The sequence below is a fragment of the Halichoerus grypus genome, chromosome 9 (assembly GCF_964656455.1).
Source record: "Halichoerus grypus chromosome 9, mHalGry1.hap1.1, whole genome shotgun sequence".
Lineage (NCBI taxonomy): Eukaryota > Metazoa > Chordata > Mammalia > Carnivora > Phocidae > Halichoerus > Halichoerus grypus.
Window position 1 is genome coordinate 106,988,215 of NC_135720.1, and position 27,537 is coordinate 107,015,751.

The 27,537-nt window shown below is 42.8% G+C and overlaps 2 protein-coding genes across 2 annotated transcripts in view; both read left to right on the forward strand.

Annotated features, from left to right (window-relative positions):
- Positions 1-3,922, forward strand: part of MED20 (mediator complex subunit 20) — a 174,495-nt gene extending 170,573 nt beyond the window's left edge. The window contains exon 7 of the transcript XR_013441263.1: positions 3,463-3,922. The gene's annotated coding sequence lies outside the window, so the exon portion shown is untranslated. The remainder of the gene's footprint in view (positions 1-3,462) is intronic.
- The window catches only part of USP49 (ubiquitin specific peptidase 49), a 48,982-nt gene extending 24,358 nt beyond the window's left edge, over positions 1-24,624 (forward strand). The window contains exons 2-6 of the mRNA XM_036101933.2: positions 14,026-15,388; positions 16,693-16,897; positions 20,022-20,130; positions 20,688-20,893; positions 21,875-24,624. Of these exons, the coding sequence (XP_035957826.1) occupies positions 14,054-15,388; positions 16,693-16,897; positions 20,022-20,130; positions 20,688-20,893; positions 21,875-22,065 (2,046 nt within the window). The 5' untranslated portion in view covers positions 14,026-14,053 and the 3' untranslated portion in view covers positions 22,066-24,624. The remainder of the gene's footprint in view (positions 1-14,025; positions 15,389-16,692; positions 16,898-20,021; positions 20,131-20,687; positions 20,894-21,874) is intronic.
- The last annotated feature ends 2,913 nt before the right edge of the window (positions 24,625-27,537 follow it).

The window sequence follows — 27,537 nt, forward strand, 5'->3', positions numbered from 1 at the left end:
AGAACACGATACGATGTCCAGTTTCTTGGGAAATGACTTATGTGACCAAAACAATTAGAAGATTCATTTACAGTGAGAAATGTAAGTGTTAAGCATACTAGTACTTGAACTTGGTGGTTATTACATTCTCTCCCTGAAGGCAAGGTACATGGAAAATCAATTTTAGTTTTCTGTGCAAGCAATTGATGCAAAGGAAGTCTGCTGAATGTTTTTAGTGATTAATGGTTTCTGGCCCTCATTTGATATCACCAGGCTCAAGTAGTTGTATTTACAGACTGGGGGCTTGTTCCCCTATGCCATGTAGAAAGAGCACTGTTTCATTATTACTCTGAGAATGCTCCCTCTTACCTGTGGTCTTTAGTCCATAGTCAGGTATAGGCTCATATGTCTAGGACAGTCATATTCTCCCTAGGTCTCTGAGGTTATACCTGGGTTACTTTGATTGGGTGTGGGGGCCCCAGAACCCTGCAGTCACTCAGACCTCAGGGTTTTGGTATTTTTAACAGATGGATTATTGTGTTTACTACTTTTTTTTTTCCTTTCTAACTTCAATCTCAGAAGATAAATCCTTATCTACTCTTTTAGAGACATTTGGTACTATTATCATGTGAGAACACAAAGTTCCTTTTTTTTTTTAAGAGAGAGAGAGCGTGTGCGCGCGTGCACACATGTATGCGCACGGGGGTGGGGGGAGGGGCGGAGGGAGAGGGAGAGAGAGTCTCAAGCAGACTCCACTTTGAACACAGAGCCCAACACAGGGCTTGATTTCATGACCCTGAGTTGAAACCAAGAGTTGGATGCTTAACTGTGCCACCCAGGTGCCCCAAAAGTTCCTTATTTCTTGAACCTACTCAATGACATCAACACCTTAATGGTCCTGCCCTCCTTCCTTATTAAGGTCCAGGGCATATCTGGACCTTTGTGAGGTATTTTCTTTACCAGCAGACTCATAAGCTAGACTCTAATTGGAATTAGTAAAGCATTAGATGGTTTCTTAGAGATGTGTTGGTTGGCCTCTTGGAATATTATTTATTATTTTGCTTCTGCCAATATTAGATAGTTTTTATCGATAGTTCCTTCAAAGCAGTTTAGTTCTTATTAGTTTGGGTAGGTTCTCATATGAGTGGTAGGTATAGTGATGATGTATATGTTTTGATAAGTTTGCTGTAGCTGAGTTAGGTGGTTTGATTGGGCACTTTATTTACCCTTGGCTATAGCCAATTAGTGACCATTAACTTAAAAATAACAAACTGAAGGGGCATCTGGGTGACTCAGTTGGTTAAGTGTCCAACTCGATTTCATCTCAGGTCATGATCTCAGGGTCTCAAGATCAAGCCCCACGTCGGGCTCTGTGCTGGGTGTGGAGCCTGCTTAAGATTCTCGCTTCCTCTCCCTCTGCCCCTCCCCACTAAAAATAATAAAAATTAAAAAATAACAAACTGAAGTTTACTAAGAAGTCAGGCTCAGACAACACATGTTCAGAAATGAAAGGTTTAACTTTAGAATAATTACTTTTCTAGTTATTCATATGTGTTAAAAGCTAATGAATTGCATACATCCCTTGTTTCGTTATACCTCACTGATATAATTTGGTGGTTATGTACAATGTTCAGCACAGTTACCAGAGGCGACATGGGAGGGTTGCTGGAAAAAATTATGAAGTTGTGAGGCTTATTGTTTGGGTGTTCTTATATATTTTGTTTTAGGGCCCTCCCTCCTTGGTGTCCATTACCCCTTATGGCTCAAGTCTTCCTTCTGTGGGGTCTCAAGCAGTGATTCAGACTTTTCTCCCTCTTTAGTTTCTTCCTCACTATATTTATCTACACAGCACCCTGTCCCTCAGAGCTCTGCTTTCCACTTCCTGCTATGGTAAATTAATCTGCGCTTAGCTGTTAAACATTGATTGGCTTTGTGTGTTTCCCTTATAAGATTCTATATTTGCCTTTAATGAGGATGTCATTGTCTTAATCCATAAGGTGGGACTCACTGGCAGGGCAGAAGGGTTGGCATCTCTAAAATAAGAGCAGAGGTGGCCGGGATTTGTGGGATTTAAACTACATGAAGTTCATTGCCTGGGTGTGCACTGGCTGTCTTTTCTCTTGTGTCTGCTTACTATAGTTGAGTTCCCAGAAGCACTTCTGCTTCATTCTTATACGAGAGATGAGGGTTCATGCACAGTTCATGTCTTTGAAAAGCCTTCTATGCCTTATTTGAAAGAAGGCCTCTTTTATATTTTTGCCATGCAGCACATTCTGTGGGACCTGTAAATATTCAATGGGCATACCCCCACTGGAGAGGGAGCGGAGACTGATTCTGCTTCTTTCATCCAGCTGCATTTTATGGTGCTATGAGTTTGTTTCTAACATCTTAATTGGACTTTTACTTCCCTTGCATTGTGTTGCTACTAAAGGTCTTAAAGACCTAAGAGAAATAGATAATATTAGAAAAAAATCTTTAATGTGCTTGGGGAAAATAATGATTTTTCTCATTTTTAATATAAAATAATCATTTATTTTCTTGTTTAAGAGTATTTTATTAAAAATGCCTTACTAAACGAAACTGTCTGGGTAAAATCAAGATCAGACAACCAATTACTGTAAGCTGCTCAGTTAGCCAGCCCAACTTTAGGCCCTATGGAGGCAAAAATAACTGTTTTCAGGGATAGGTGACAGGGTGGCCAAGTCAGCCAGTACTTTGCTTAGAGGCATGCACTTTCAGAGTGCAGTTACATGGCCATTTTATTTGAGCCTCCCTCAAGAACAACTCTTTGAAGTAGATACTATTGCCTTCTGATTGTACAGACTGAGAAACAGGCTTATTGTGTGGCTTTTGTACTTGGAGTGGTATGGAGGGTCCTCCACCATTTAGCTGATTGCCTTCACCGCCCCCTAGCGCACTCTCACACTCACACTTCTTCAGAGAGGTTGGTTGGGTTTTGAGAGTTGTAGCTTGCTGACCAGTAAACTGAAATAATGTGAGGAGCTGTTCCATGAAGGAAGGAAAGATCTCTTGAGAGTTGGGAAAGGCAAGAGCCTGCCCACGGAAATCAGTTCTATGGACAAATTTCGGTAGTGGCCCCTGGGCGAGTAGAGTAGAAATTACCTTGGTACCTTGGCTGATACGAAATTTCACGTGATTGACGCTTGACCAATGGAGGCTCCGCTATATCGAGAGGTCTGCACTTTGCTGGTCATAAGCTTATGGAGAGGGAGTGAGGGGGGTTCCCTGTGCAACGATTAGTGCTACTAGAATATAATTCCGTAGGTTCTCCATACACCATAAGTTATCATCCGACTGCCTGTCTCTACGTCCTTTTCTAATGAAAACATAATAAACCATCGATGTTCTGTGCTTATCTTCAGTCATCTTGCTGATGCCTGAATTTTTAAGACTGTTGAAACAGTCTCCTCAGTGCCATATCTTTTTAAAAATAGATAACACATGATTTCTTTCTCCCAAAAGGTACAAAGGTTGATGACTGAATCTCCTCTCCATCTCCATCCCCAGTTTGCCATCATGGTGTGTGTGCTGTTAATAGTTTCTTGTTTAACCTCTTAATGCACGTGAGGGGGCAGGGAGGTTGTATGTGTATAGTTTTTTTTTAAACAGTCATGATGGTATATTATATACACCATTCTGCCCCTTTGTTTTTTTCACATACTGTATCTTGAATCGTTGTGCAAATAGGTCTGCCTCTTTATAAAAGAAAGCAAAACAAAAAACAACTGATGGTTTCCATTATATGGCCCATTTATAATTTATTTAATCTGTTCTCCATTAAAGTGCCTGAGTGTTCTCTTTGTAGCTTCCAGTTTTCTCCTTTTGTGTGTATGTAACAAATACCCCTTTGTATCTGGCCCTTCTTTCTAGACATTTGTCTTCTTTGCTCTTGAAATAAAGTGCTCAAAAATTGTGTCTCCAATCATGCAAAATATGATGGCCCTTTGTCCTGAAAGATGTGCTTTGGTATATTGATGGGGAAGGCCCAGAACTAAATATACTGCTATCATTTTAAGAAACAGGACATTAGGAAGAGGAGGTTCCTATTTCTTGGAACAGCCACTGAAATAACCAGCACTGGCATCTAATCCTGACAATCAGTTTGTAAATTCTAGTCAGATTTATTTTCCATTCACAGAAATTGTTCTTTTTTTTCCTCTACAGGCAGTTCCTACCGTATATGTGTGTCTTCCATACAAATGTCCATGTGTGGAAAGCCCTCTTCAGCCACGTGGGGGAGTGGGAGGAGGGAGATTTCCCAATTTCACTGCCTGGGCTGCAGCTGGGAGAGCAATTCTTGGCATTTCAAGTTGAAACTTTGAATTAATTTTCTCAAAATAATACAGTTGGTAGTTAGCTTCCCTCCTGGTAGTGCTAGTATTCTAGTACTATACTGAAGATACATGATGGGCTTCAACTGGCCCACGTGCTATTTATAACATTGTTTCTCTGAGAAGACTGTTATTCCAGAGTCTCAACTGGAAAACAACCTGTTGGGTGATGTTTGTGAATATTGGACTGGATCCATGTGGCCACATTTTGCTTTGCCAAACATCATGTGGCCTGGGAGTAACTTGTGTCTGCCCGGGGTCAGAGATTTCTGCTACTGTTTGCGGAGACCACAGCCAGACTTAGGAAGGTATAAGATGAGTTCCTTGACACCTGGATGATCAGAGTTAGTGAGGAAGGAGCAGAACTGTGAAAAAATGAGGGGGTTTTTCTTTTCCAATAATGGAAGAAGTTTCAGGGAGAAAACATTAGACCAAGCAAGAGCATTTCAACAGACTGGCTAAAGTGGCTTTGTGAACCCAAAAGACAAAGATACTCAGGAAGTTCTTATGGGCAAAAATCTGGTAAAGTTATTGGAAGCAACTTTGGGGGGCCTGCAAAGAAGTTGCCACCTGATCCTAAAGGGTATATTTGAGGCCCAGACCAGAGGGTATTTTGCCAGCCATCTTCTGTGACTAATGCTGCTGAGAAAAACTACTGGTTTGATTTGGTGTGTTCGTGTAGGGTGGGGAGGGTGCATTTCAAAGTAAAACTAGATGTGATGATAAAATGATGATAGAGATGAAAGGTGTCCCAAAACTTCTCTAATTTGTGATAGGTTTGTTTCATGGTTTTCTTTTGCTACCAGAGAGTATATTCTTTATTGTCTTAAAACAATTTTTAAAAAAGATATTTATTTTGAGAGAGAGAGCGTGGGAGAGAGAGCACAGTCAGAGAGAAGGAGCAGAGGAAGAGGGAGAAGCAGACTCCCCACCTCATGAGCAGGGAGCCCGGCACAAGGCTCAACCCCAGGACCACAGGATCATGACCTGAGCCGAAGGCAGACACTCAACTGAGCCACCCAGGCACCCCTGTCTTAAAACAATTTTTATGGAACTTTGTAAGCACACCCTAAAATAAAGAGAATAGCATTATGAGCTCCATGTACCCATCAACCAGCTTCAACAATTATGAATGTTTTGACAGTGTTTCATCTGTCTTCCTGCCACTCCCCCCAAGAATAGTTTAAAGCAGATTCCATACATCGTATTTCACCTATAAATACTTGAGATATCTCTAACATATAAAGACTACAAAAAAGTATAACCACCATACTACTGTCACATTAAACAAATAATTAATGTTTTCTCATACTTAGTCTATGTTTAAATTTCTCCAGTTGTGGTAGAGAGGGAAGGATTACAAAGAGGCATGAAGAAATTTTGGGAGTGATGGATGTGTTCATGCTTTTGATTGTGGTGATTTTATAAGTATATACCATATGTCAAAAACTTACCAAATTATGTACTTTAAACATGTGTTTATTGTATGTCACTTATACCTCAATGAAACTGTTAAAAAATATAGTGATATAGGTAGAGGCAGACAATATTTTAAAACATTTTTTCCCAGTTGTCTGAAAAACATCTTTTTATAGTTGGTTTGTTGATATCAGGATTTAAATGTGAACCACACACTGAATGTGGTTGATATGTCTCTAAGTTTCACATAGTCTATAGTAATTCCATCCCCCCACCCGCTTTTTTCTTTATGCCATGTATTTATTAAAGACTTCAGATCATTGATCCTATAGCATTTGCCACACTCGGATTTGGTAATCTGGCTAATTGCAGCCTTGTGGTAGCATGTTCTGTCTCCTACATTTCTCATACCCTGGTAGTTAGATCCAAATGCTTCACTAGACTCAGGTTCAGTTCTTTCAGCCAGAGTACTTTATAGGTGATGCTGCTGTGAACCCCTTATTGCATCCTATCAGCATGTAGCATGTAGTGTGTGATCATCCTGCTTTTAGTGTAAAATGATCAGTGGAGTCTGTGTTGTCAGTCTTACCCACTCCTGATAAAGTTTCCTGGTAGCTTTCACCTAGTAGTAGAAGGAGCTGCTGCTTCACTCCATTATTTCATTAGGGGTAAATTCCTCACTGGGTGTGTTTGTGTAATTTTTAATAGCTCTGCTAAGGTGTAACTTACATACAATAAACTGCACATATTTAAAGGGCACAATCCAAGAAGTTTTGGCATATGTATACACTTTGACATATGTGTACATTTTTGATGACTGACTGCCTGGCTGCTGTGGAGAACCTAGTGTTTTCGAGGCGTACTTCAGGATTACAAGCCAGGATTCCTGTGGTCAGATTTGTAAAGGTTGACCCTGATTCTCTCAGTGGTGGCAATAGAAATTTTCCATACGGCAGTGGAGTAGAAGAGGGAACCTTTAGTTTGGACCTTGCTTGAACACTAGCCTGTCAAGTAGACCACGCCAAAACAACATCAGGTTGTAGCAAATAGGCCTTTTTGATTGGGAGGTAGCATAAATTATTAAGCTCTGAATTAGACTTGTTTAATGTTTACACAGCCAACCGGGTTATCTTCTACTCTTGGCTGCCACTTCTCTGTGGAGTCACAGGTAACATTTTTAAGAGCACACGTGCTCCTGTGTGTGTTTTCCATGTGGATTCAGAATTTCTTGTGAGCACTCTTTTTTGGCCACCTTGTCCCCAGTCTACTATAGATCTGGACAAGGGGTTAAGTTTTAGGCACAGACCTCTTTGGCAAGAGTATTAGGCTAATCAGTCAAAAAGTCGGATCTGTCGAAGGCCAGCTAGCTTAGCTTTGTTCCACAGATGGCAACTCTCTAACCCCCTATAAGTCATCTTTTCTATCTTGAGCACCTGGAGACCTGGATGAAATTGTATATATTTCAGTCCGTGATCGTCACGGCTACCAAATGAATAAACAAAAAGTGCAAAACACGTTCAATAGCTTCATCTTGCAAATACTATTAATAGTAGTATACATAATGCAGGTATCAGAATGTGAAAATTCAACCTAAGATAGAGACTCTGCAATGAAATGGAAAGATTTCATATTCAAAAGTACTTGTGGGCTCTGAATATACCAAATTGTTGCGTTGTATGGGTTTTTTTTTTTTTAGATTTTATTTATTTAATTTGAGAGAGAGGGAAAGAGAGAGAGAGCGTGTGCATGCAAGAAGGGTGGGAGAGAGAGAGAGAATCCCAAGCAGACTCCCTGCTAAGTGCGGAGCCTGACGTGGGGCTCGATCTCACGACTGGAGACCATGACCTGAGCCGAAACCAAGAGTCAGATGCTTAACTGACTGAGCCACCCAGGCGCCCCGAGTTCTGTTTTAAATGAGTGAATTTTATGGTATATAAACTATATCAATAAAGTACTCTTTAGATAGTATTTGTGAAAATTAAAATACATTATAGAAATGATACTCAACATTGTAGGAATAGATGAAATCACTGAGAAAGAGAGCTCAGGGCAGAGTCTTGAGGAAAGCGTACATTTTAAGGAAGAGAGAGACACGAAAACAGGGAAGGTGTGATTTCAGACATAGGGAGAAAACCAGAGAACAGTGGCTTAAAATTCAGGCTAATGAACTTAGCTATAAAGAAATTGCCAATGCCCTTTGTGTAAATAGTTCCCATGAAATGAATGTGTTAAGGAGTGAACTGTGAGGAAGATGCAGCTGCACATTATCTTGCCAGAAATAAGGTGGGCAGAAGGAGAAAGAGCCCAACAGCAGTGTCAGTGATCATCTGGAGGCAGGGCAGACTTTTGTCTGTATGTCCTTCTTTCTCTGTCTAGACAGGAGAGACTTGTGTGTATCTGGAGAGAAAGGTGAACAAGAGAGCAGAGACTGAAGGTACGGAGGGCTTACATCCAGTTCTTGCTCTTACTATGGTCAGAGAAGTTGGTGTTTGGCACAGAGCAGAGCATTTATTCCTTGATGGTTGTGCTGTCTCTGTCATTTCCCTTCTGGGCCACAGGCACAGCCCCTCTCCCGGACAAAGCAGGGCTGTGGGCCCTGCCCAGAGCTTCCTAGATGAACCCTACTCCTTTCTAATCCAAGAAGGCAGGTCCTAATGCAAGTGAGAGAGACATTACCACATGGGCATAACCTGCACTCTGCTCTCACCCGCGATTAGACACTCATTCCTGAACATCAGTACTTGATGGCCGAGGCCAGGTGAGCAGTGACACAGCTCACAAGGCTCGGGCACACCCAGCACGGCAGCATATGGTGACCTGCTGCTGCCTTCCGTCCCAGGTCTCGGGTCAGAGAGCTAAAGAACACGTTTAGTCAGAGCCTCTGAAACCCTCTCAGAGAGTTCTGCCTCCCTGGGAGTCTCTGAGCCATGCTCTGACTGGTAAGTCACCCTCCACCACCACCCCCGCCCCCCCCACATCCTGGGAGAAGGGGAGCGAGGAGAAGGGGAGAGGCGGTGTGTGGGGGACACTCCACTCCACTGAGCCACATCCCCACACATACACTGCCTTAGCAAAGGGCTTCTGAACACTTTCTTTCACTAACCTCATCCCTCTCAGGCTCTGCTGCAACTTTTTGTTTTTCTTATTTTGTATTTATTGCCTTTGTCTTGTTTTAGCCAGCATCTAAAAATTCAAAAGGCTAGTTTCATTGTATTTATTATACAGCCTTTTAGAGCCCTGAGTAATACTCTAGGATGTAGCGTTCTTCCCTTTTGGGTTATTAACTGTATCTTTCATCTTTTCCTTAATTGTATGTTGGTATTAAATTATATTTTCCCATATCTCTTGGAAATAAAATGTTAGCTGAAAATAAAATTCATTTTTAATACTTATTTATAAAAATGTATTCACTGTGCCTTTTCAAGCAGTCTTTGTGAGTTTTGTGGTACATGCAATTTAGGGTACATTTAGTAAGTTGAAGGGTTAAAATACCCTGCGCTGTCGCATATGGCAGTGAGCAGAATCGCAGATGTTGATGATACCACGTAATTAGTATTCTTTTATGTAAATGAAGGCTGTCAGCATGTTACCATAGTGTCTACTCTCTCTGAAGCTGGAATTTATGCCACTTGGTCTCACCAAGACCAGGCAGGATTATTCCACTGTCCTTAGTTAAGAACTGAAAAGAAAACAATATGATGAGAGAGAGAAAAGAAATGGAAATCTCCCCAAAGGAGATTATTTTTTTCCTATTTGGTTTTTGTTGATTTCTCCCCCAGAAGTTTTATTCTGATGATGCAGTTACACATTTAGAATCGGCTAAGAGATTTTCTACATGGGAGCAATTGGACTAGTCCAGTTAAAAGACAATCATATTTTTTAACTATAGATTTTTGAAAGATGATTGTAATATTCAGTCATCTCATACAGAGACTTTAAAAAAAAATAATGGGATAAGTCTAGAAGTTCCTTAGCAGAACAAAAGGCATGAATTGAGGATTTCATTACCTTTTAATTTAATATTTAGTGATATTAACTATAGTAGAATGCTTTTAAATAGTGATTATGTTTTTTAGCTCCAGTTGATTCTTTTTTTTAAAATAAAATTATGGTAATTAAAGAAGCAGAAGCTAATATTTTGTCAAGTTTACCCCATATGCAGATCAATCCATGGTGTACAGGACAGTCATTGAAAGTTGCTGATCTACTTAATGATGGAGAACTGTTAAGGCACATCTTGTTCTTTGCCAGTTACACTGCAAGTTTATCTCTTGGATATTGGGTGCCTGTCACACTGGGTGATGTCTGTTTTAAGTGGAAATGTTAGGACTGTTCTGAGCTTTGGGAATTATGAAGGAAAAGGTGTACATGTCAGAAAAATGTAAAACAGAATTCTTTATGCCTGTGGGTGTTAGGCCTGTTCTTAAAGTGGTCAGAGTATGTATGAGAGGTAAGTTAAACACATTCTTTCTTGAACTAAGTGTACCTGGATTGTGTTCTCTTTATTCTTTATTCTGAATGTTGGTTAAAGGGGCTTTTTTCTTTTGTGTCACTTTTGGGTGGTTTCCATTTCATGATCCAGATATGGTTTTTCCTCTAGAGAAGCTAGTCTGCCTAGCTTAAATCACTGTGGTGAGGTGCAAAGTAGCCCTGTGTTTTCCTGAATGGATTTACTCTGCCATATGGCAGGTTAGTGAGTCACCACGACAGATTTGTAATGGGAAAGGGCTGTGCAGGAAGGGATGTGCGTGATCAGCAGATTTATGGATCAGAAAATGAAATCGGAGGAAGAATTTCCAGAGTGCCCTTTCCATTTGACAGCTCTCCAATGGAGAGGGTGTGGAATGGTTTTTTAGTGTTTTTCTGTTTTGGCTTTTGGTTGTTCCAGCATATTTTTTCTAGCACAGGAGTTGATTTTGCAAGGCATCAGTGTTCCCGGTGTTGTGTTGCTGTATTCCTGTTCACAGAGATGGTCTCTTCATAGGATTTGAAGCTGTGCTGTTTCATGTGATAAGATCTCAGTGACAATTAAATTCCTGAAGACACATCAAGGCTCCTGTTGGCTAAAATGGGGATCTGCCAGGTTTTGAGTCCTAAGAAGAGGCTATTCAGATATGATTCAGCGAGTACTGAATCTTTTGAAGGAAAGAAAACAAAAAGAAAAGCCGAGTGAGCTAAAGATCATATGTCCTGGTGTATTTAAGTCTGTGCTATCCAGTATTGCAGCCACTAGCCACATGCAGCCACTATTTAAAGTTAAATTAATTAGAATTAAATAAAATTAAAAGTTCGGTCCCTCAGTCTCACTAGCCACATTTCAAGTACTCAATAGGCACACGAGGCTAGTAAATATGGTATTAGACAACACAGATAAATTATGTTTCCATCATTGCAGAAAGTTCCACCGGGCAATGTTAGTCAAAGTGGAAGCTTTTGAGAAAGAAAATTCTTCCTTTGGTTTCTATGAGGACATCTTCATACCTAAATAATTTACTGGGTGAGTGCAGTGGTTCTAAGGTTTTAATGTACAAGTGAGTCATCTGTAGGGCTTATTTAAAATGGAGATTTGAGACCCCTCCCCAGACTCTCATTCATCAGGTTTGGAGTTGTGACCAGAAATCTGTACATATAACAAGTATCCTAGGGAATTCTGATGCTGGTAAGTGGCTCAGGAACTACATTTTTAAAAATACTAAGTAAGTGAGAAACTTGGGAATTGCCAGTCTCTTGCTTTTCTCCCCCCTTCATTCTTCCATTACTGACTTTCATTTGTGTCCCCAGTAATTGGTTGTAAGCATCATGTGTACCCAACTGGAACTCTTGATTGTAGTAAGTAGCAAAAAGAAAATTCATTTATTTACCATCTCATCTTTTAATGTATGTGTGTTTTAATTTGGCTGTGCCCTATAAAAAGTAAACAAATGGTTATTTCAGTACCATTCTGGACTGTGTGGGAAGGTAATTCTGACAGAACACCTTTGACCACTAAGAGTAGAGCACCCACAAAATTATAATGGAGTAAAAAAAGAAATATAACACAGGGTCTTCTCTCTGAAGATAATATCTAGTTAGGAAGTGGATAAATACATCCAGAGAACTGTCTTAAAGGGCACTTAGTAACAAATCAATAATTTGAAAAATAATGTAGGAGAAACTAAGTCCTGAAAGAACTCAAAGGAAAAGCATGATCTGATCTGACTGAAAATCATCTAGGTTACTTCCTTTGTATGATTTTAAGGGTTTCTTATGTAGGGACTTGGCCTTTGCCAATCTGGAATGGGCAATAAAAAATGGGAAGGATCTCTAATTTGGTCCCGTGGTATAGTTGTGGGGCTTTTGGCAATAGTACCAGGCCAAAAAGGGCATCTGGAAACCAACTAAAGGGACTACTCAGAGTGTACTGGACTTAAAACTTCTCTGGGTGGGACGCCTGGGTGGCTCAGTCTGTTAAGCGTCTGCCTTCGGCTCAGGTCATGATCCCAGGGTCCTGGGATCAAGTCCCGCATCGGGCTCCCTGCTTGGTGGGGAGCCGCTTCTTCCTCTACCCCTGCTTGTGTTCCCTCTCTCGCTGTGTCTCTCTCTGTCAAATAAATAAATAAAATCTTAAAAAAACAAAACAAAAATACTTCTCTGGGTGACTCCATAATCATGGAACTTCATTTGCTCACAGAAATGAAAGTGGAGAAGAAATGGGGGTGAAGGAAGTTCACTTTATAAGAGGAACTACCTTTAGGGAATTTCAAATACTGGTACTGGGAAAGAAAAAAAAAACCTGTCAAGGTTCCAAAGAATAAAAAGTTTTCTTTTAAAATAATTGTCTATAGCCTCTTCTCTTTGGAGAAATTGCCCCTTAGGCTTCTCTGAGGAACAATATTTGAAGAAGCAATGTTAGGAAGACAGGAAGAAAAAGGGAAAAAAAGCTCAATATGTTATTTTTTTAAAAAGCATTTTCACATATATCATTTGGAAGATTTGCTTTTTTTTTTTCTTTCTTTTTGCTTGGTAGTTTGGTTAAACCAGTAGCCACTCCACCACTTGTCCTAAGAGTCAGATCTGTCTAATTCTGTACTTACCTATACTTTCAGTAAAGAAAGTAAACATTTTCCCACCCTTTCTACAAGACGTACATGTTCTTTTCACATTGTCTTAGTCCCTCAGGGTTGCTATAACAAAAATACCATAGACTGAGTGGCTTATAAACAGCAAACATTTTTCACAGGAGGCTGGGAAGTCCAAGATCATGGCACCAGATTCCATGTCTGGTAAGGACTTCCTGGTTCGTGACCGTTAACACTGGCTTTTCGCTGTGTCCTCACATGGGTGAAGTGTGAGGGAACTGTTTCATAAGGGCATTAAAAATCCCATTAGTGAAGGCTCATCCCATGAGGGTCAACCCATTCATGACCTAATCATCTCCCAAAGGCCCTGCGTCCCCTTTGGGGGGAGTGGGTGGAAGGTGTTGATATTTTAGCATATGAAAGGGGGGTACACAAACATTCAGACCATAGTAGACCTATAAAATGTTATTTAGATTGGGGCGCTTGGCTGGTTCAGTTGGTAGAATACGTGACTCTTGATCTTGGGCTTGTGAATTTGAACACCGCATTGGGCGTAGAGCCTACTTTGAAAGAAGTTGTTTAGATTGAGGCTTACACACTACCTCCTTAGAGAGGTTCTTTGGACTCAAGAAAATAAAAATGATACTTTGTACTGTAGAGGACTTTCTCTTTCTTACCTTTATCTTATCCTGTTACCTCTGCTTTGAAATACATTGAAACCGACCTAAGATTGCCTTTTTGAGGGTCTTCATCTCTCAGTGGTATATGAAACATGTCTCTCCTCCCCTCTGTCCCTTTGTGCATACAACTAGGATCTTGATCAGTACAAGATATAGAGGCTTTCACTTCCAGGACATCATCAGTTCAGAGGTGGTTCAGAATACAAGTTTCTTTCCCCTGGTGGCCAGTTGAGTACAGTGTGAACTAAGGGTAATGCCATTTCCTCAGGAGTACAAATCAGCCTCGCATAAAAATTAGCTGATATTTAAGAATTAGTACAGGCTTAGAAAATGTAAAGATTCAACTTGGTGCTAAACCCTCCCCCCAGTATTTCTTTTTTCTTTTTTAACTTCCTTCCAAAGGAACCAATTTTGCATTGAAAAGTAACGAGTATTGAATTGAAAATGGCAGTTGCAAGCCTTTTTCTAGGGAAATGTTTTGCTGAAACCTCTCTCTCTCTCTCTCTTTCTCTCTTTCTGGGGGCTCTGTGGTGCCAGGTTGAAAGAGTGGAGCCTTCTGTAAGACATGGATAGATGCAAACATGTCGGGCGGTTGCGGCTCGCCCAGGACCATTCGATCCTGAACCCGCAGAAGTGGTGCTGCAGGGAGTGCGCCACCACCGAGTCCGTGTGGGCTTGTCTCAAGTGCTCCCACGTGGCCTGCGGCCGCTACATCGAGGATCACGCCCTGAAACACTTTGAGGAGACCGGGCACCCGCTAGCCATGGAGGTCCGGGATCTGTACGTGTTCTGTTACCTGTGCAAGGACTACGTGCTCAACGATAACCCGGAGGGGGACTTGAAGCTGCTCAGAAGCTCCCTCCTGGCGGTCAGGGGCCAGAAGCAGGACCCGCCGCTGAGGCGCGGGCGGACGCTGCGGTCCATGGCCGCGGGCGAGGACGCCGTCCCGCCGCAGCGCGCTCCTCAGGGACAGCCGCAGATGCTCACGGCTCTGTGGTACCGGCGCCAGCGCCTGCTGGCCAAGACGCTGCGGCTCTGGTTCGAGAAGAGCTCCCGCGGCCAGGCGAAGCTGGAGCAGCGGCGGCAGGAGGAGGCGCTGGAGCGCAAGAAGGAGGAGGCGCGGCAGCGGCGGCGCGAGGTGAAGCGGCGGCTGCTGGAGGAGCTGGCCAGCGCCCCTCCGCGCAAGAGCGCGCGCCTGCTGCTGCACGCGCCGCGCGCCGCCACCCCTCTCCCCGCCTCGCCGCGCGCGCCCGCTGGGGGCCGCCCGCCGCCGCGCCGCGCGCCCGCCATGGCGCCGGGCGTCACGGGCCTGCGCAACCTGGGCAACACCTGCTACATGAACTCCATCCTGCAGGTGCTCAGCCACCTCCAGAAGTTCCGCGAATGTTTTCTGAACCTCGACCCTTCCCAGACCCAACAGCTGTTTCCCAAGGCCCCCAACGGCAAGGCTCCGCTCTCGGGCAGGCCCGCCGGCGGCTCGGCCACCGAGCTGTCGGCCAGGAGCGATGGGGCCGAGGCGTGCGAGCGGGAGGGCCTCTGCTTCAACGGCGGGGCCTCCATCAGGAGCCTAGAACTCATCCAGAACAAGGAGCCGAGCTCAAAGCACATTTCCCTCTGTCACGAACTGCACACCCTCTTCCGAGTCATGTGGTCCGGGAAGTGGGCCCTGGTGTCGCCCTTCGCCATGCTTCACTCCGTGTGGAGCCTGATCCCCGCCTTCCGCGGCTATGACCAGCAGGATGCGCAGGAATTCCTCTGCGAGTTGTTGCACAAAGTGCAGCAAGAGCTCGAGTCCGAGGGCACCACGCGCCGGATCCTCATCCCCTTCTCCCAGAGGAAGCTCACCAAACAGGTCTTAAAGGTGGTGAACACCATATTCCACGGGCAGCTACTCAGTCAGGTAGGTTGGCCCACCCTGCCCCTGACTCTCCGCCCAGGGAGGCTGGCTGGTTAGAGTTTGGGCTTCCCGTGAGTGCCTCCGCCAGGTTATTGGGCGGACGAGGATAGCCAACATTTGCTGTTATGCCGCGTAACGGAGGGTGGCCATTGTACCTTTCGTGCTGTGCGTTGTAATGGCCTTGTTGGTGAACTTGCGTCCTCTGGGCAGATTTTTAGTTGAATTTGCTGTATCACGTCATTTTCAGTGACTGTCTTTAACCTTTAATGACAATATAGGTAACATAATGTCCTCGTTATAATTAAGAACCTATTGTTGGTGTGCCATCCTTGATCAATTTCAGGAAATTGAAGTTTGCCTATAACCCTGGTTTCACAGTTTGAAAGAGCCTTCTTCCTTCCAGAACATTCTTTACATACAAGGAAGGGAGATGGCTAGGAGGATGCCAAAGGCCTAAGCAAGTCCCCCTTCTGTTCCCTCTCATCTTCTGGATCGTAGGCCATGTAGGGACATAAGCAAAGACTCATAGATAAGATTTTGTGAGAATGTGCGGAAAGAATTTTTAGAGTTAAAAAGGTGGGCAACGTAATGGATTCAGGTAGAACATCTACATTATGTTACTGAGGTATGTGTCTCAGTATTTAGGGTTTTAAAAGAATGATGAATGGGTTGGGAAGAGTTTTATTAGGCTTTTGTTTTTTAGCATGTAAAGGGGGCGTACTTATGGGCACTTCCTCTACCTGCTGTGGGTCCACAGGAAGAACAGTGCATCTGGGAAGGTTATAGTGGGAGAGGAGGTCTGATCATAACGCACTTTGAGGCTCTTTGAATACAGGGATCTGTGTAGGGATAATACTGCCAGAAACAAGGGCAAAAAAGAGAGGCAAGTTGGAGTGGGTAGAAGTAGCAAAGTCTGGATGAGGAAGGAGTGAGGATGAGAGAAGCAGACAGGAATCTGCCAATTCTCTATTTCAGACTGATCCAAGAATGGTCCCATGATAACTTCCAGTGTGTACTGCCACAGCACTGAATGGTAGAGCATGCTTTGGGAGAGAAAGAGAAAGGGTGGGTAATAATCTCTGTGCTGTGTGGTTTTCCAGTTCCAGCTAGCATCATAGTTAGAAATGTATACCAACAGTAATATGTTCTAATGCTCTTAAGGCTACATTTATTATTTTAATATAATTAAAATTTTTTGAAAACTTATGCTTCTTTTTGCTAAGATATGTGTTTTGTACAAATCGAGCAAAAATGTATGTGGGAAACATGGAGGTTATATAACCTGTAAATCAATCTTTTCATTCTAGGTCACATGTGTATCATGCAATTATAAATCCAATACCATTGAGCCCTTTTGGGATCTGTCCCTGGAATTCCCTGAACGGTATCACTGCATAGAAAAGGGGTTTGTCCCTTTGAATCAGACAGAGTGCCTGCTCACTGAGATGCTGGCCAAGTTCACAGAGACAGAGGCCCTGGAAGGGAGAATCTACGCTTGTGACCAGTGTAACAGTGAGTGCTGGGGGGTAGAAGTGGAGAGGGAGAAGGGGAACGTGCATCTGGAAGATCGGTGTAAGGTGCTGTTTTTGCTCTTTTAGTCAAAAGTAACACTGATAATATTGAGTGGTTCTAAAGCATCTTTTAAAGATTTTTTTTCTCCCATTTTCCTGAAAACAAGCATGTGGACATCATATGTTAAAAAACAAAACAAAACCTAAGAGTTGGGCTTCCTTTGACTCCTGCTGTGATTGACATTAGTTGTTATCTTGGGAGGCATTTGAAAGTGTGGATCCTGAAATGGGGACTCTAAGAACGTGAGTACTTAGCTTCGTAGTGCTACAAGGGTCCTGCTTAAATTCATGAACCTAGATCTGACAGTTCTGATTTCATCTAAAGTCAGGTGGCATAGCTTGTTTGAGGGTTACAGTATCAGAAATGTGTGCCTTGTACTGAATTTGCAGATTTCAATGTGCAAATCGTCAGAATCGATGCAATAGATTGGTACGAGACCAGGAAGGCAAGTCATAAGGTGCATCAGCTTCATGGTTACTTTCTATATTTGTTTCTTCATATGCCTTCACATGCCATGCATCTGGGGAAGGTCATAAGAGTATTTCTCTGTCACGGCGCTCATTTTAAAGTGGAACTCTTTGCATGTGGTTGGTTACATAGGCACCTTTTGCAGAGCTCCTTCCATCTTGCCACACTAACACTTAGTGCTTTTGCTAACCCAGCACGTACAGAGGAAATGCGGAGCAAATACTTAGAAGCTCGAGTTTGAGTTTTTTGGCATATCAAGATTTGGAAACTAAAATTAATGGATTTTGTAGATATCTTGAAATCAATTTGCAGCCATAAAATAGTTTGGACTACAAGTTTTGAGAACCACAATCTTATGATGACCCTTAAAATATTTGTATATGGTCTTTTAAAATAGTGAACTGTGGGAAACCTATTGTCCCTGAAGAGTCAGGACAAAAATAAAAAGTCATGCTTGATATTATTCTGCCATTTTTAAACAAAATTTGAAATGCTGTACTTGGATAACTACAGTCACCTGCCCTGTTCCTTATTGAGATATAAAGGTCGTGACTTAAATTATCTTATTAGAGCAGTATCTATCTGATTTTTTTAAGGTAGTGATTACTAAAGCTTTTTACTTGTGAGGAACAGAAGGATGTTAACAGCTTTAACTCCATCATTCTCGGACAAGGCGGATTAGGGAGGAAATACTTTTATTTATTTTTGCAAAAAAGGATTGTTTTTCTGGTTGCCAGATGTACCAATTTATCAGGATTTCTCTAGGCAAGTTCAAATAGTAGCAGGGAAGGAAAGCTATGGCAAAAGGTACGAGATGCATTGTTGTAATGTGCTTGTGAAGTTTCAAAACTACCAGGCTTCTACCTCTCCATGTGGCCAGCTTAATCGAATGGAGACAGACCTGATCAATCTCAGTTGAATCAGTAATTTCTTTTTCTTTGTGAATTTCATTTTAGGGAAACAAAGCCGGATTCTATATTGTCTTCATCTTAGCTCACATACTCCCTCTACTGAGAGTGGCAGTCACTGCCAGGGTTCCCAGGCAATAATTTTCGAAAATCTGCTGGTGAATTAGAATGTAAAATAAGGTCAGGCCCCTCTTTGAATTCTCTTTCTGTTCATGCCCCCACATACCATGACCACCAGCCCTACTGAAAGGTTCTCTGGCACACTCATTCTGCTGCAGTCTGTTATGAGAACAAGCAGCTCCACATCCTATTGTCCCAGGGAGCCCCGTGAAGCATCATTTGGCTGTGATTTGCTGCCTTTCATGAGTGGTACAGACAGGACTTAGATGTCAAGCTCTTCAGACACTGAGACCATGATATCTCAAAGACCATTAGCAGGCACCACAGTGAACCACTAGTTTTATATTCCCATCCATTCACCAGTCTAATTAATATAATAACCGAGCAGTCATCAGTAAATGGGTACAGAGAAGGCTTCCGATGGAAATTAAGAGAACTTTATTTCCGTTGTTTATTTGATGTAATTTAGAAATGCATTCCCCTCACAATTCAGTAGCTTTAGAAACAAAATGAGAGTCTGAGCACTGGTTCTGCTTTGGACTGGATGAATTTGGCCAGTCTGTCTACCTTGTCCTCCATGTCTAGCCGTGTGCTTTTATCCAAGAAACATGTTTCAAAACCTAGATACAGCATAAAACTATAAAACCAGCAGTTTCTTTTCTAATACTTGTATATGTCACAAACAAATCATGCTGAAGAAAGAATCTGTTTAAATATTCTGTCCTTTGGTAATCCTGTGCCCTCTTACTTTTTCCCCAAGCCTGAAATATATGCATTATTCCCCATTTTACAGGAGAGGAAACTGAGGTTGAGAGTTTTGAACAGCATACAACTAGCTGTGAGCAGGAAACAGAATTAGGCCTACTTGATGAAAACAAAAACTTTTCAAGTTACATTCTGGTGCATCATAATTTATGTGATAAGCGCATATATAAAGGCATAGAACCCTGACATGCATCTACTCTGCGTGCATGTTGTTGCAGTGACCTTCCAGTATATTCTATTAATAAATCCCTGATATCAGGAATATACCACCCAAAACCCATACCAGTTTTGGAGGTTGCTGATGCAAAAATTGGGGAGTGGCTGTATCAGGATTAGGTTTGGTTGTTTTTCAGTTAACTCAAATAATAATGACTTAAAAATAGGATATAATTTTTTTTTCCTGTTCCATAAAAGAAGTCTGAAGGACATTCAAGGACTAGCATAGTAGCTGCATGGTCACTGGGGACCCAAGCTCTTTTCACCTTTCAACTTGACTAGTTCAAGGCTTCCACCCCAGGGTTAACTCGTGGTCCAAGAGGAACAGTTACAGTCACCCTAAGAGTGCCACCACCCAGTCATCCCTTCCGAGCCTGGGAGAACTGCCATGGCCACACCAGGCAGGCACGTGGGGCTGGGAAATGCAGTCTGACAGAGGGTCACAGCGCTGCCCCAGATGAAACTGAGGTCCCAGTACTGAGAAATAAGGAGAAAGCATATTGGGTGGCAAGTCATTGTCTCTGCCATAGCCAGGAAAGAACGAGACTCCTCACCATCTATGTCTTATACCTTCCCAAACCATATAGGCAAACGACGAAAATCCAATCCCAAACCCCTTGTTCTGAGTGAAGCTAGAAAGCAGTTAATGATCTACAGACTACCTCAGGTCCTCCGGCTGCACCTTAAAAGATTCAGGTGAGCTTGCTCTGGGGCCTTCCAGGTGGCTGTGAGCTGTGGGGATGATAGCTGCCTCAAAGGCTTTGGTGAGGGCAGATGTCTTCTTTGGTGTTGGGAGGGGAAGCCTATTCCCTAGAGACCTTGCACTTTCCATGGCGACTGAATGCTTCCTGCCCAGGAAGGCATGTTAATGGGGGTGCCCAGGACAGGGCTTCAGCTCGCACGACCCTGTCTCATCAGCTAGCCTGCACTGGGTGTCTGCTTGGGAGATTCTCTAGCCCCACTTGGGCTTATAAAGAGTCATTTTCAGAACCAAGTATGACATAATCTGTGAAAAGAAGGGCAGACAGTAAACTACAAAAAGATTATTGCCCAACTGCTTGTTTTAGGGATTTCTAGTTTCAGAGTACATCATGGAACATTCACAGGAAATATATGTGGGCATTGATCACTGTTTTATTGATGCAAAAGCCACACCTTGAAGGTTATGTTTTCTCAGTTCCATTTTTTACCTTCCTCTTCCTAGGATAACGTATGCCATTTTTGACTAGATGAACTTTATATCCATGCTTTAGGTGGTCTGGCCGTAATCATCGAGAGAAGATTGGGGTCCATGTCGTCTTTGACCAGGTATTAACCATGGAACCTTACTGCTGCAGGGACATGCTCTCCTCTCTTGACAAAGAGACCTTTGCCTATGATCTCTCCGCAGTGGTCATGCATCACGGGAAAGGGTTTGGCTCAGGACACTACACAGCCTATTGCTACAACACAGAGGGAGGTGCGTGCGCTTGACTCTGTGGGGTGGGGGACACGGAAAAGGGTTGGCGTGTCCACATTCCATTGCTTTCCTTTTATTTCATCTATAGGGATATTACATACATGAAAATCTAGTGGAAAGAATTATGAAAGTTGAATTCAAATTTTGGATATATCACCAAGTGACAACAGAAGATTGTTCTAAGAATTGACAGGAACCAACACATATAAAAGTACTTAGCATGGTTCCTAGCACATAATGCTTAATTAATTTTAGAGGTTTCTCATTGTTATTAATACTTCTGCAGACCTCCATTTCCTTCGTGGTTAAGCAGAAATGCTATGACTTTCATAACCTCATGGAGATACTGTATGAATCTCACCAGCCCCAGCTCCCAATAAAGCTGAAGACGTTTCCTGAGCACTTCCTATGTCCTTACCATAGGAGGTATGGGGGGTACAAGGGCCCCGCTGAAGGAGCTTTCAGTCCTTGTCCCCCCAGAGCACAGCGTCCCAGCTACTGTGCACTGAGGTGGGTGGGCTGCGGCTGTGTTTTTTGTCAGGAACCCCTCAGCCCTTAAGGCAGCTGGGGTGAAATAACTTTTTATTTCTTCTAAATTCCCCTTTATCACTCCTCCATGTACATTTCACCTCGCCCCTCCTCTTCCCATCTCTTAGCCCCCAATCTTCAGGCTACTTTTGTAGAAGGCCCTAGTGGGCAATGAAAGAACCTGAATAAAATGAGGACAAAAATTACAGTCAGTCGATACTGTAAGTAGTATCGAGGGTGGGCTTGGGTGGAGTCAAAGCCGGTGGTCGCAGGAAAGTCTGTTGGTTTCGTTTACCAGTCTTCCACACCCCCTCCGCAACCCGCGCCCCACCAGTCAGGGGTTGGTTCTGTTCAGAACTCCTCTGTCCCTTTCTTCATCTCCCGGTTTTGCCTGCCGATTGGAAATATGAGTGAGGTAGTCACTTTCTCTCTTTCTTTCCTTTGGTTTCCTAGGTTTTTGGGTCCACTGCAATGACTCAAAGCTGAATGTATGCAGTGTCGAGGAAGTGTGCAAAACTCAAGCCTACATCCTTTTTTACACTCAAAGAACAGTTCAGGGCAATGCAAGAATTTCAGAAACCCAACTCCAAGCTCAGGTGCAGTCCAGCAACAACGATGAGGGCAGACCACGGCCCTTCCCCTGAATGGGAGGCACGTTTCAAGGACTGGCTTGCTTTTAAACTATTGGTGTTCATATATCTTTCCTCTTACAGGAAATAAGGTTTAGTGCAGGAACAGAGTACTAGGTTTGCCTCACTGGGGCTACAGCAGAGAAGGTGCTAGGTGATTCATGTTCTATCATAAAATCTGTAGTCACTTTCTTTTGAATGGATTTGGGAATTCCCTCCTTTGATAACAAATCAAAAGGAGTAACTTCTATGAAGATTCTTTCATCAGTTGCTTCTGAATAGAGAGGATCTGGGTGGAGGAAAGAGGGGGTAAATTGATCATATGCAGCCGGGAGAGCAGCCATGTTTTCTTTCCATTACGCGATTCCCCCACTAATCAGGACTTCCTTGCGGCCCCAGAAGAACCCTCCTGATGTGAGCAGCCCTGGACAGAGCACGTGAGGTGGGGCCCTGGGCTGGCAGTTTGCTGGATGGGATTGGTTACAAGGCAGGAGGTGAATAATGCTTTGTCCCCACAAAGGAAGTAAAGGGTTGAAACCCCTTTCAACCCCACAAAGGGTTGAAAACTTCCAGACTTCCTTTTTTTAGGGGATAGCAGTGGAAGAGTGGAATGAGATGCATAGAGCAAATTTGCCCCATGCAAAACGGGAGGTTTTTCAAGTGTCCTACCCTCCCTGGCTGCTGCTGTCATTTAATCATTCCACATCATCTTGAGACTGGCATGAACGTCCCTTCATTCTAAAGAAGGAGCAGTTCATATGGGGAAGCAATAAACTGGTCCATGACTTGTTCTTTGTTGCATGCTGAGCCTAAGGGCACCCCTGGCTACCCAGTTCTGTAGCATGTCTCTGGTTCGGGTGTAGGGTAAGCACATGGTTTGGTGTAAACTGGTCATTAGGCCAGTTGTCTGAGGCTGTCTCAGAACTCAGTTGAGGGTATGCAGGGATAGCTGGTGGTCCAGGCCTTATCTGAATGCCCATCACCTGTTCTCACCTTGGTGCAGCATGCAGCTTTTCTTAGCCTGCAGCTTCTTTCTTGCACCTGGAGGGCTAGAACATTCTTGTTCAGCACAAGGTTTGGGAACTTCTGCTTTCCTAGGGCTTAGGAATCTGCCCCCATATGTCCGAACAGTTCATTGCTGCTGGTCCTGGCCTGTTTCCTCCCAAATTTGATAATCCCTACTGTTTGTTTACCCACCTACACTCAGTCCATCGGAGAGAAAAAAAAAAAAGAGTGCCCTGTCCTTTACTTAAGTGCTAGTGAAATACATATTTCTTTTATACGGGGTCAGTTTCTAAGTGGAATGAAATTGCCCAGATGGAAACCCTCCTCCTCATCAGGCACCACTGAATTTCCCTTCTCAGTCCTGCAGTAAAAGTGAACGCAAACCGGAACTCTGACTGCGGGGGCTGCTGCAGCCCACCTCAGCCTGTCACTATGAATGCTCATCTTCTGACTGAGTGTATCATATTAATGTTTCAATTCAGGTAGAAGTCACAGTTGTCACTTGAAGGAAGCAGATGTGGAGGGAGTTTGGGGAACGGTGGGAGGTTGGGAAAAGAGCGGGTAAGAATGAGAGTCGTAGCTTAGGGGGGGGTGTTGATGAGCCCCATTTCCAGAGCAGATCTGTAGCATTTGCTGTTGACCTCTTTTGAGATGGACTCTCCCATAGGACCTGTCAGACAGCACTGAGACATGGAGGAAATTCAGACAGAAAATGGCTCACCCTGATAAAGAAGGGGGAGTGACTATATTTTAAATTAAACTTGCTTTTTCCAACACTGTGAGGTTTCTGTAATATTTAGCTTTTATTTGGAAGCGATAGCGTATGGCATTTTTTATGCTATTTGGTTTATATTGTCTACTGCAGGCTTCTTTGTACAAGCTTGGCCCGGGCTCACCCTCTCCTGGACACTGTTTTAAAGTGTCACAGCTGCCCATGCTGCCAGAGGCTCTGAGGTAAAGCTATACTCTAGATCCACATTTTTAAGTTGGCAGGATTGATGATGACTTCTTATGGCAATGGAAAAGCCCATTTACTCAAAAACAAAAAAAATAAGCAAAACCCCAAGGAGAGTAAAAAGGAAAATATAAATTGTGCCTCATCTTTCTTTGAATGCTATATTTGTTATTCTAGAAAAAGAGAACTTACAAATGGAAAAGAACTAAATAGAGCATCTACTTCATCCCTCAGGCTGTCCAGGGGGAAATACTTAAGAAAAATGAACATTTAATGGAAAATTAAAAGATCTTCAAATTTAATTTTTAAAAATAGTTTTATACCAAATATTTATAAGAATTATTAAGCAGATTTAAGGACTTTGTGAAATAAATGCTTAACTTAGCTGAGCACCCTTGTTATCAAATTAGTAAAATTGTTTAAAATGAGTTGGAGTAGAAAGCACCCCCAGAGTCCTCACTGAGCTGCGTACTCTCGCAGGTGCCCCTGCAGTCACACACCTCAGGTACCCAGAGGCAGCAGCACCAGACGCTGTGGAGAAGTTAGTATTTATGGAGATTTTTATTAAAGAGTTCCCTGCTGCATAAGCCAATGGCTGTTGTGAGGGAAATGTCCCTTTGCCTTTAATTTATTTACATATTGGAAGTAGATGGATTTTTAGTTGCATCTTACTTTAAACTGAAACATTCTAAAGAGAAGATAAGAACCAGGTAGACGTTGACTAGATGCTGCCAAATCAAACCCGAGATCTCCTAACTGAACCTTACGGGGCCTGCTTCTCCCAGGCAAGTAGTTAGAATCCCGTTCCAGGAACCCTTTGTAGTTGGCTGGTGTGTTTACTTTCTGCTGTAGCCAGCCAAGATGAATGCACCCTGGCCCTCAAAAAGGATTTTTACCTCAATCTAGTTTGACCCTCATACTTGTGGTTGCCTCTGAGATGAGCACCCATGCTAGTGTTTAAAAAAAAAAAAAAAAAATTTAGGAATGCCCTCAACAGCCAGGAACTGAAGCTCTTAGTAAATGGTGGGCAGAGCTCTTGCCAGTTTTGATCCAGCCCCCTCTCAGGCTGAGGGGGGCAGTGCCACACTGAAAAGAATTTCCAGATGTCTCTTAAAATGTCATGAATAAAATTAGAAACTGTAGAAGTGTTAATGTGTCCTATGGACTCAATAGCAGAGTTTATTTTTGTTTTTAATGGCAAGGCTTCTAGAGTCAATGATTGTATGAGTTCCCTACTCTGGCTACACTTATATAGCTTCGTCCAAGTGCAAGAACTAATGATGTGGATTGGCTGGCATGGGGCACGGCCCTGGCCAGGCCCCCGCATAAGTCTGAGAGAAATCAACAGTAGTACAGAAGGAAAACTTGGTTGGGATGGGGGGGCGGGATGCGGGTGGGCAGGCAGGGAGGGGGGAGATGGAGTTGGTTTTACTTACTGATAAAAGCTTTGTGAACTACTTTTATACAATTCATAACATTTGGTGCCTTGTACCCAGTTACGGTTTGCATGGGATTGAAAAGATTAAGGGAAAGGATGTCGCCTTGTCATTTCGGGTGGCAAATGGGTCTGTACAGTGTAAAGGACATTTGGTATCAGACTTTTTAAAAGCATTTCATCTCATGTGTGTGAAAGATAATTATTCTTACCAGCAAGTTCTAAAATTTTACTGTAATGTCCAGAATCTTTGGATTTGTGACTATTCATCAAATGGCTGCTTTTCAAGGCAGACTATGTACCCCGTTCTTTCTCACCACCCCTTTTATGTTCCAAACATTAACTCGGTCCTTTTCGGGTAGGCTGGGAGTGCTACCTCTTCCCAAACATATACTCTACCCCTATCGGGTTATACCTTATGAGTGGAAGGGTTGCTTTTCCAGCTGGTTGGGAGAGCACAAATGTTCAGAAAGGGCCTTTTTTTCTAATGCTGGGCAACTTATAGAAGTCAAACAAAAATCATTCCTCCTGAAGTATTACCTTCATTAGTTCTGAAGTTCTTTTGCACAAAATTTCAGGAAGCAGTGTAGTACACAATCCCCTATATGTGAACCTTTAGATTGTAAGGCAAGCCAGTGCACTGTGTAATAAGCAAAAGAGAAGGCTCAAAGAACCTGTTCCAGCCCCCTGGCCCCTTTCCCTGGCAGGCGCCAACTAGGATGGTGCTGAGTGGCTGTGGAAGGGGAGAAGACCCAGTCCGCTCACCTGCAGGGCTGTTTACAGCCTGTTCCTTTTACTCTTGACCTTAAGGTTTCCATTGAGCTCATGAGACTTCACCAAAGGGTGTTTTAAAAGCTCACCACTTGAAGCACATTTGATAATTGGTTCCTTCAGCCTCATTAGGTGAGGAGGTTGTACTTTTGGAGCAAAATCTCCCATGGCAACTAAGGCTGTTTTTTTTTTTACTGGGTAAGTATGCATCTCCCTGGTGGTTCAGATTCTTTTTGAAATCAGCACTAAAGCTGAAAGCGCCTTCTAAATATGACTGTGAGTTTAGTTTAGATCTTTCACGTTTAACCATTCTCTTGGTCTAGGGCTTTGACTTTAACCTAGTGTTTATTCCTTCAACCCACACATTGCTCTAAATACACCATAGCTACTCTAGCATTGAGACAAATGGTCATTTTTGTGGACTTTTTCCTTACTTATTTCTGCTGGCATATTTCCATTTAAAATCTAACCAGGTAGTAGAAGAGCTTTCTGTAGTACTATGTTAACCGGCCAGGGTTGAGAATCATGTGACAGATGTGAAATTGACTTCGCTTGGGGAGAATGTTGTGTTGGAATGGTGAAAGCCAACATTTTAATTTACAGAATTAATGACTGTTCGTCGAAATTGTGGGAAATTGTAGATTTGATAGCTTTACTTGCTAAATTCTTAACACTTTGAGGAATTAAGCCAGTTTAAATGAAACCTTACCTTGCCAGTATTATGGCTTTATAAACCAACTAACAGTAAACACTATTACTTGAAGCTAAAACATAAAAATTTTGAGTGAAATATGAATTATGCTTTGGAAGCTGCCATGTCTTAATTTTTGCTGGATTTTTATTTTCAACTTTTAAAAACTTTATAAAATAGAACTGTTCACAGTTATGAGTAGATCGGGTCGCAGACTTCAAGGATCTGTTTCATACCTATGAAGAACAGACAGGAGGTGCTGGTATTTCTTGTCTTAGCAGTGGTCTGATGCAGATCTGAAGGGGCTTAGAATCTATGCTATGGCTTAAAAGTTTCCTTCCTGGTCACCATCTGGGAGGTGATGGCTTCAAACCTAAGCCTTGCTCTCGTGTATGTGACCCTTCCTCATCTTAACACCCAGTAAGATGGGTGTTAACACCTGTCAAATCATCTGTGGTCCCAGTAGATAGATTCTTAGTCATGGTCAGCCATCCACAGGCCTGAATTCACACACGCTCAAACTCCTCCCTAACAGATGGGACCTATCTGATTACTGCAAGAGAATGGTGCTTTGTAAAATATATATACAGTCTAATTCTCAAACAGATTTCTTAGCGAGATTTATGCCGG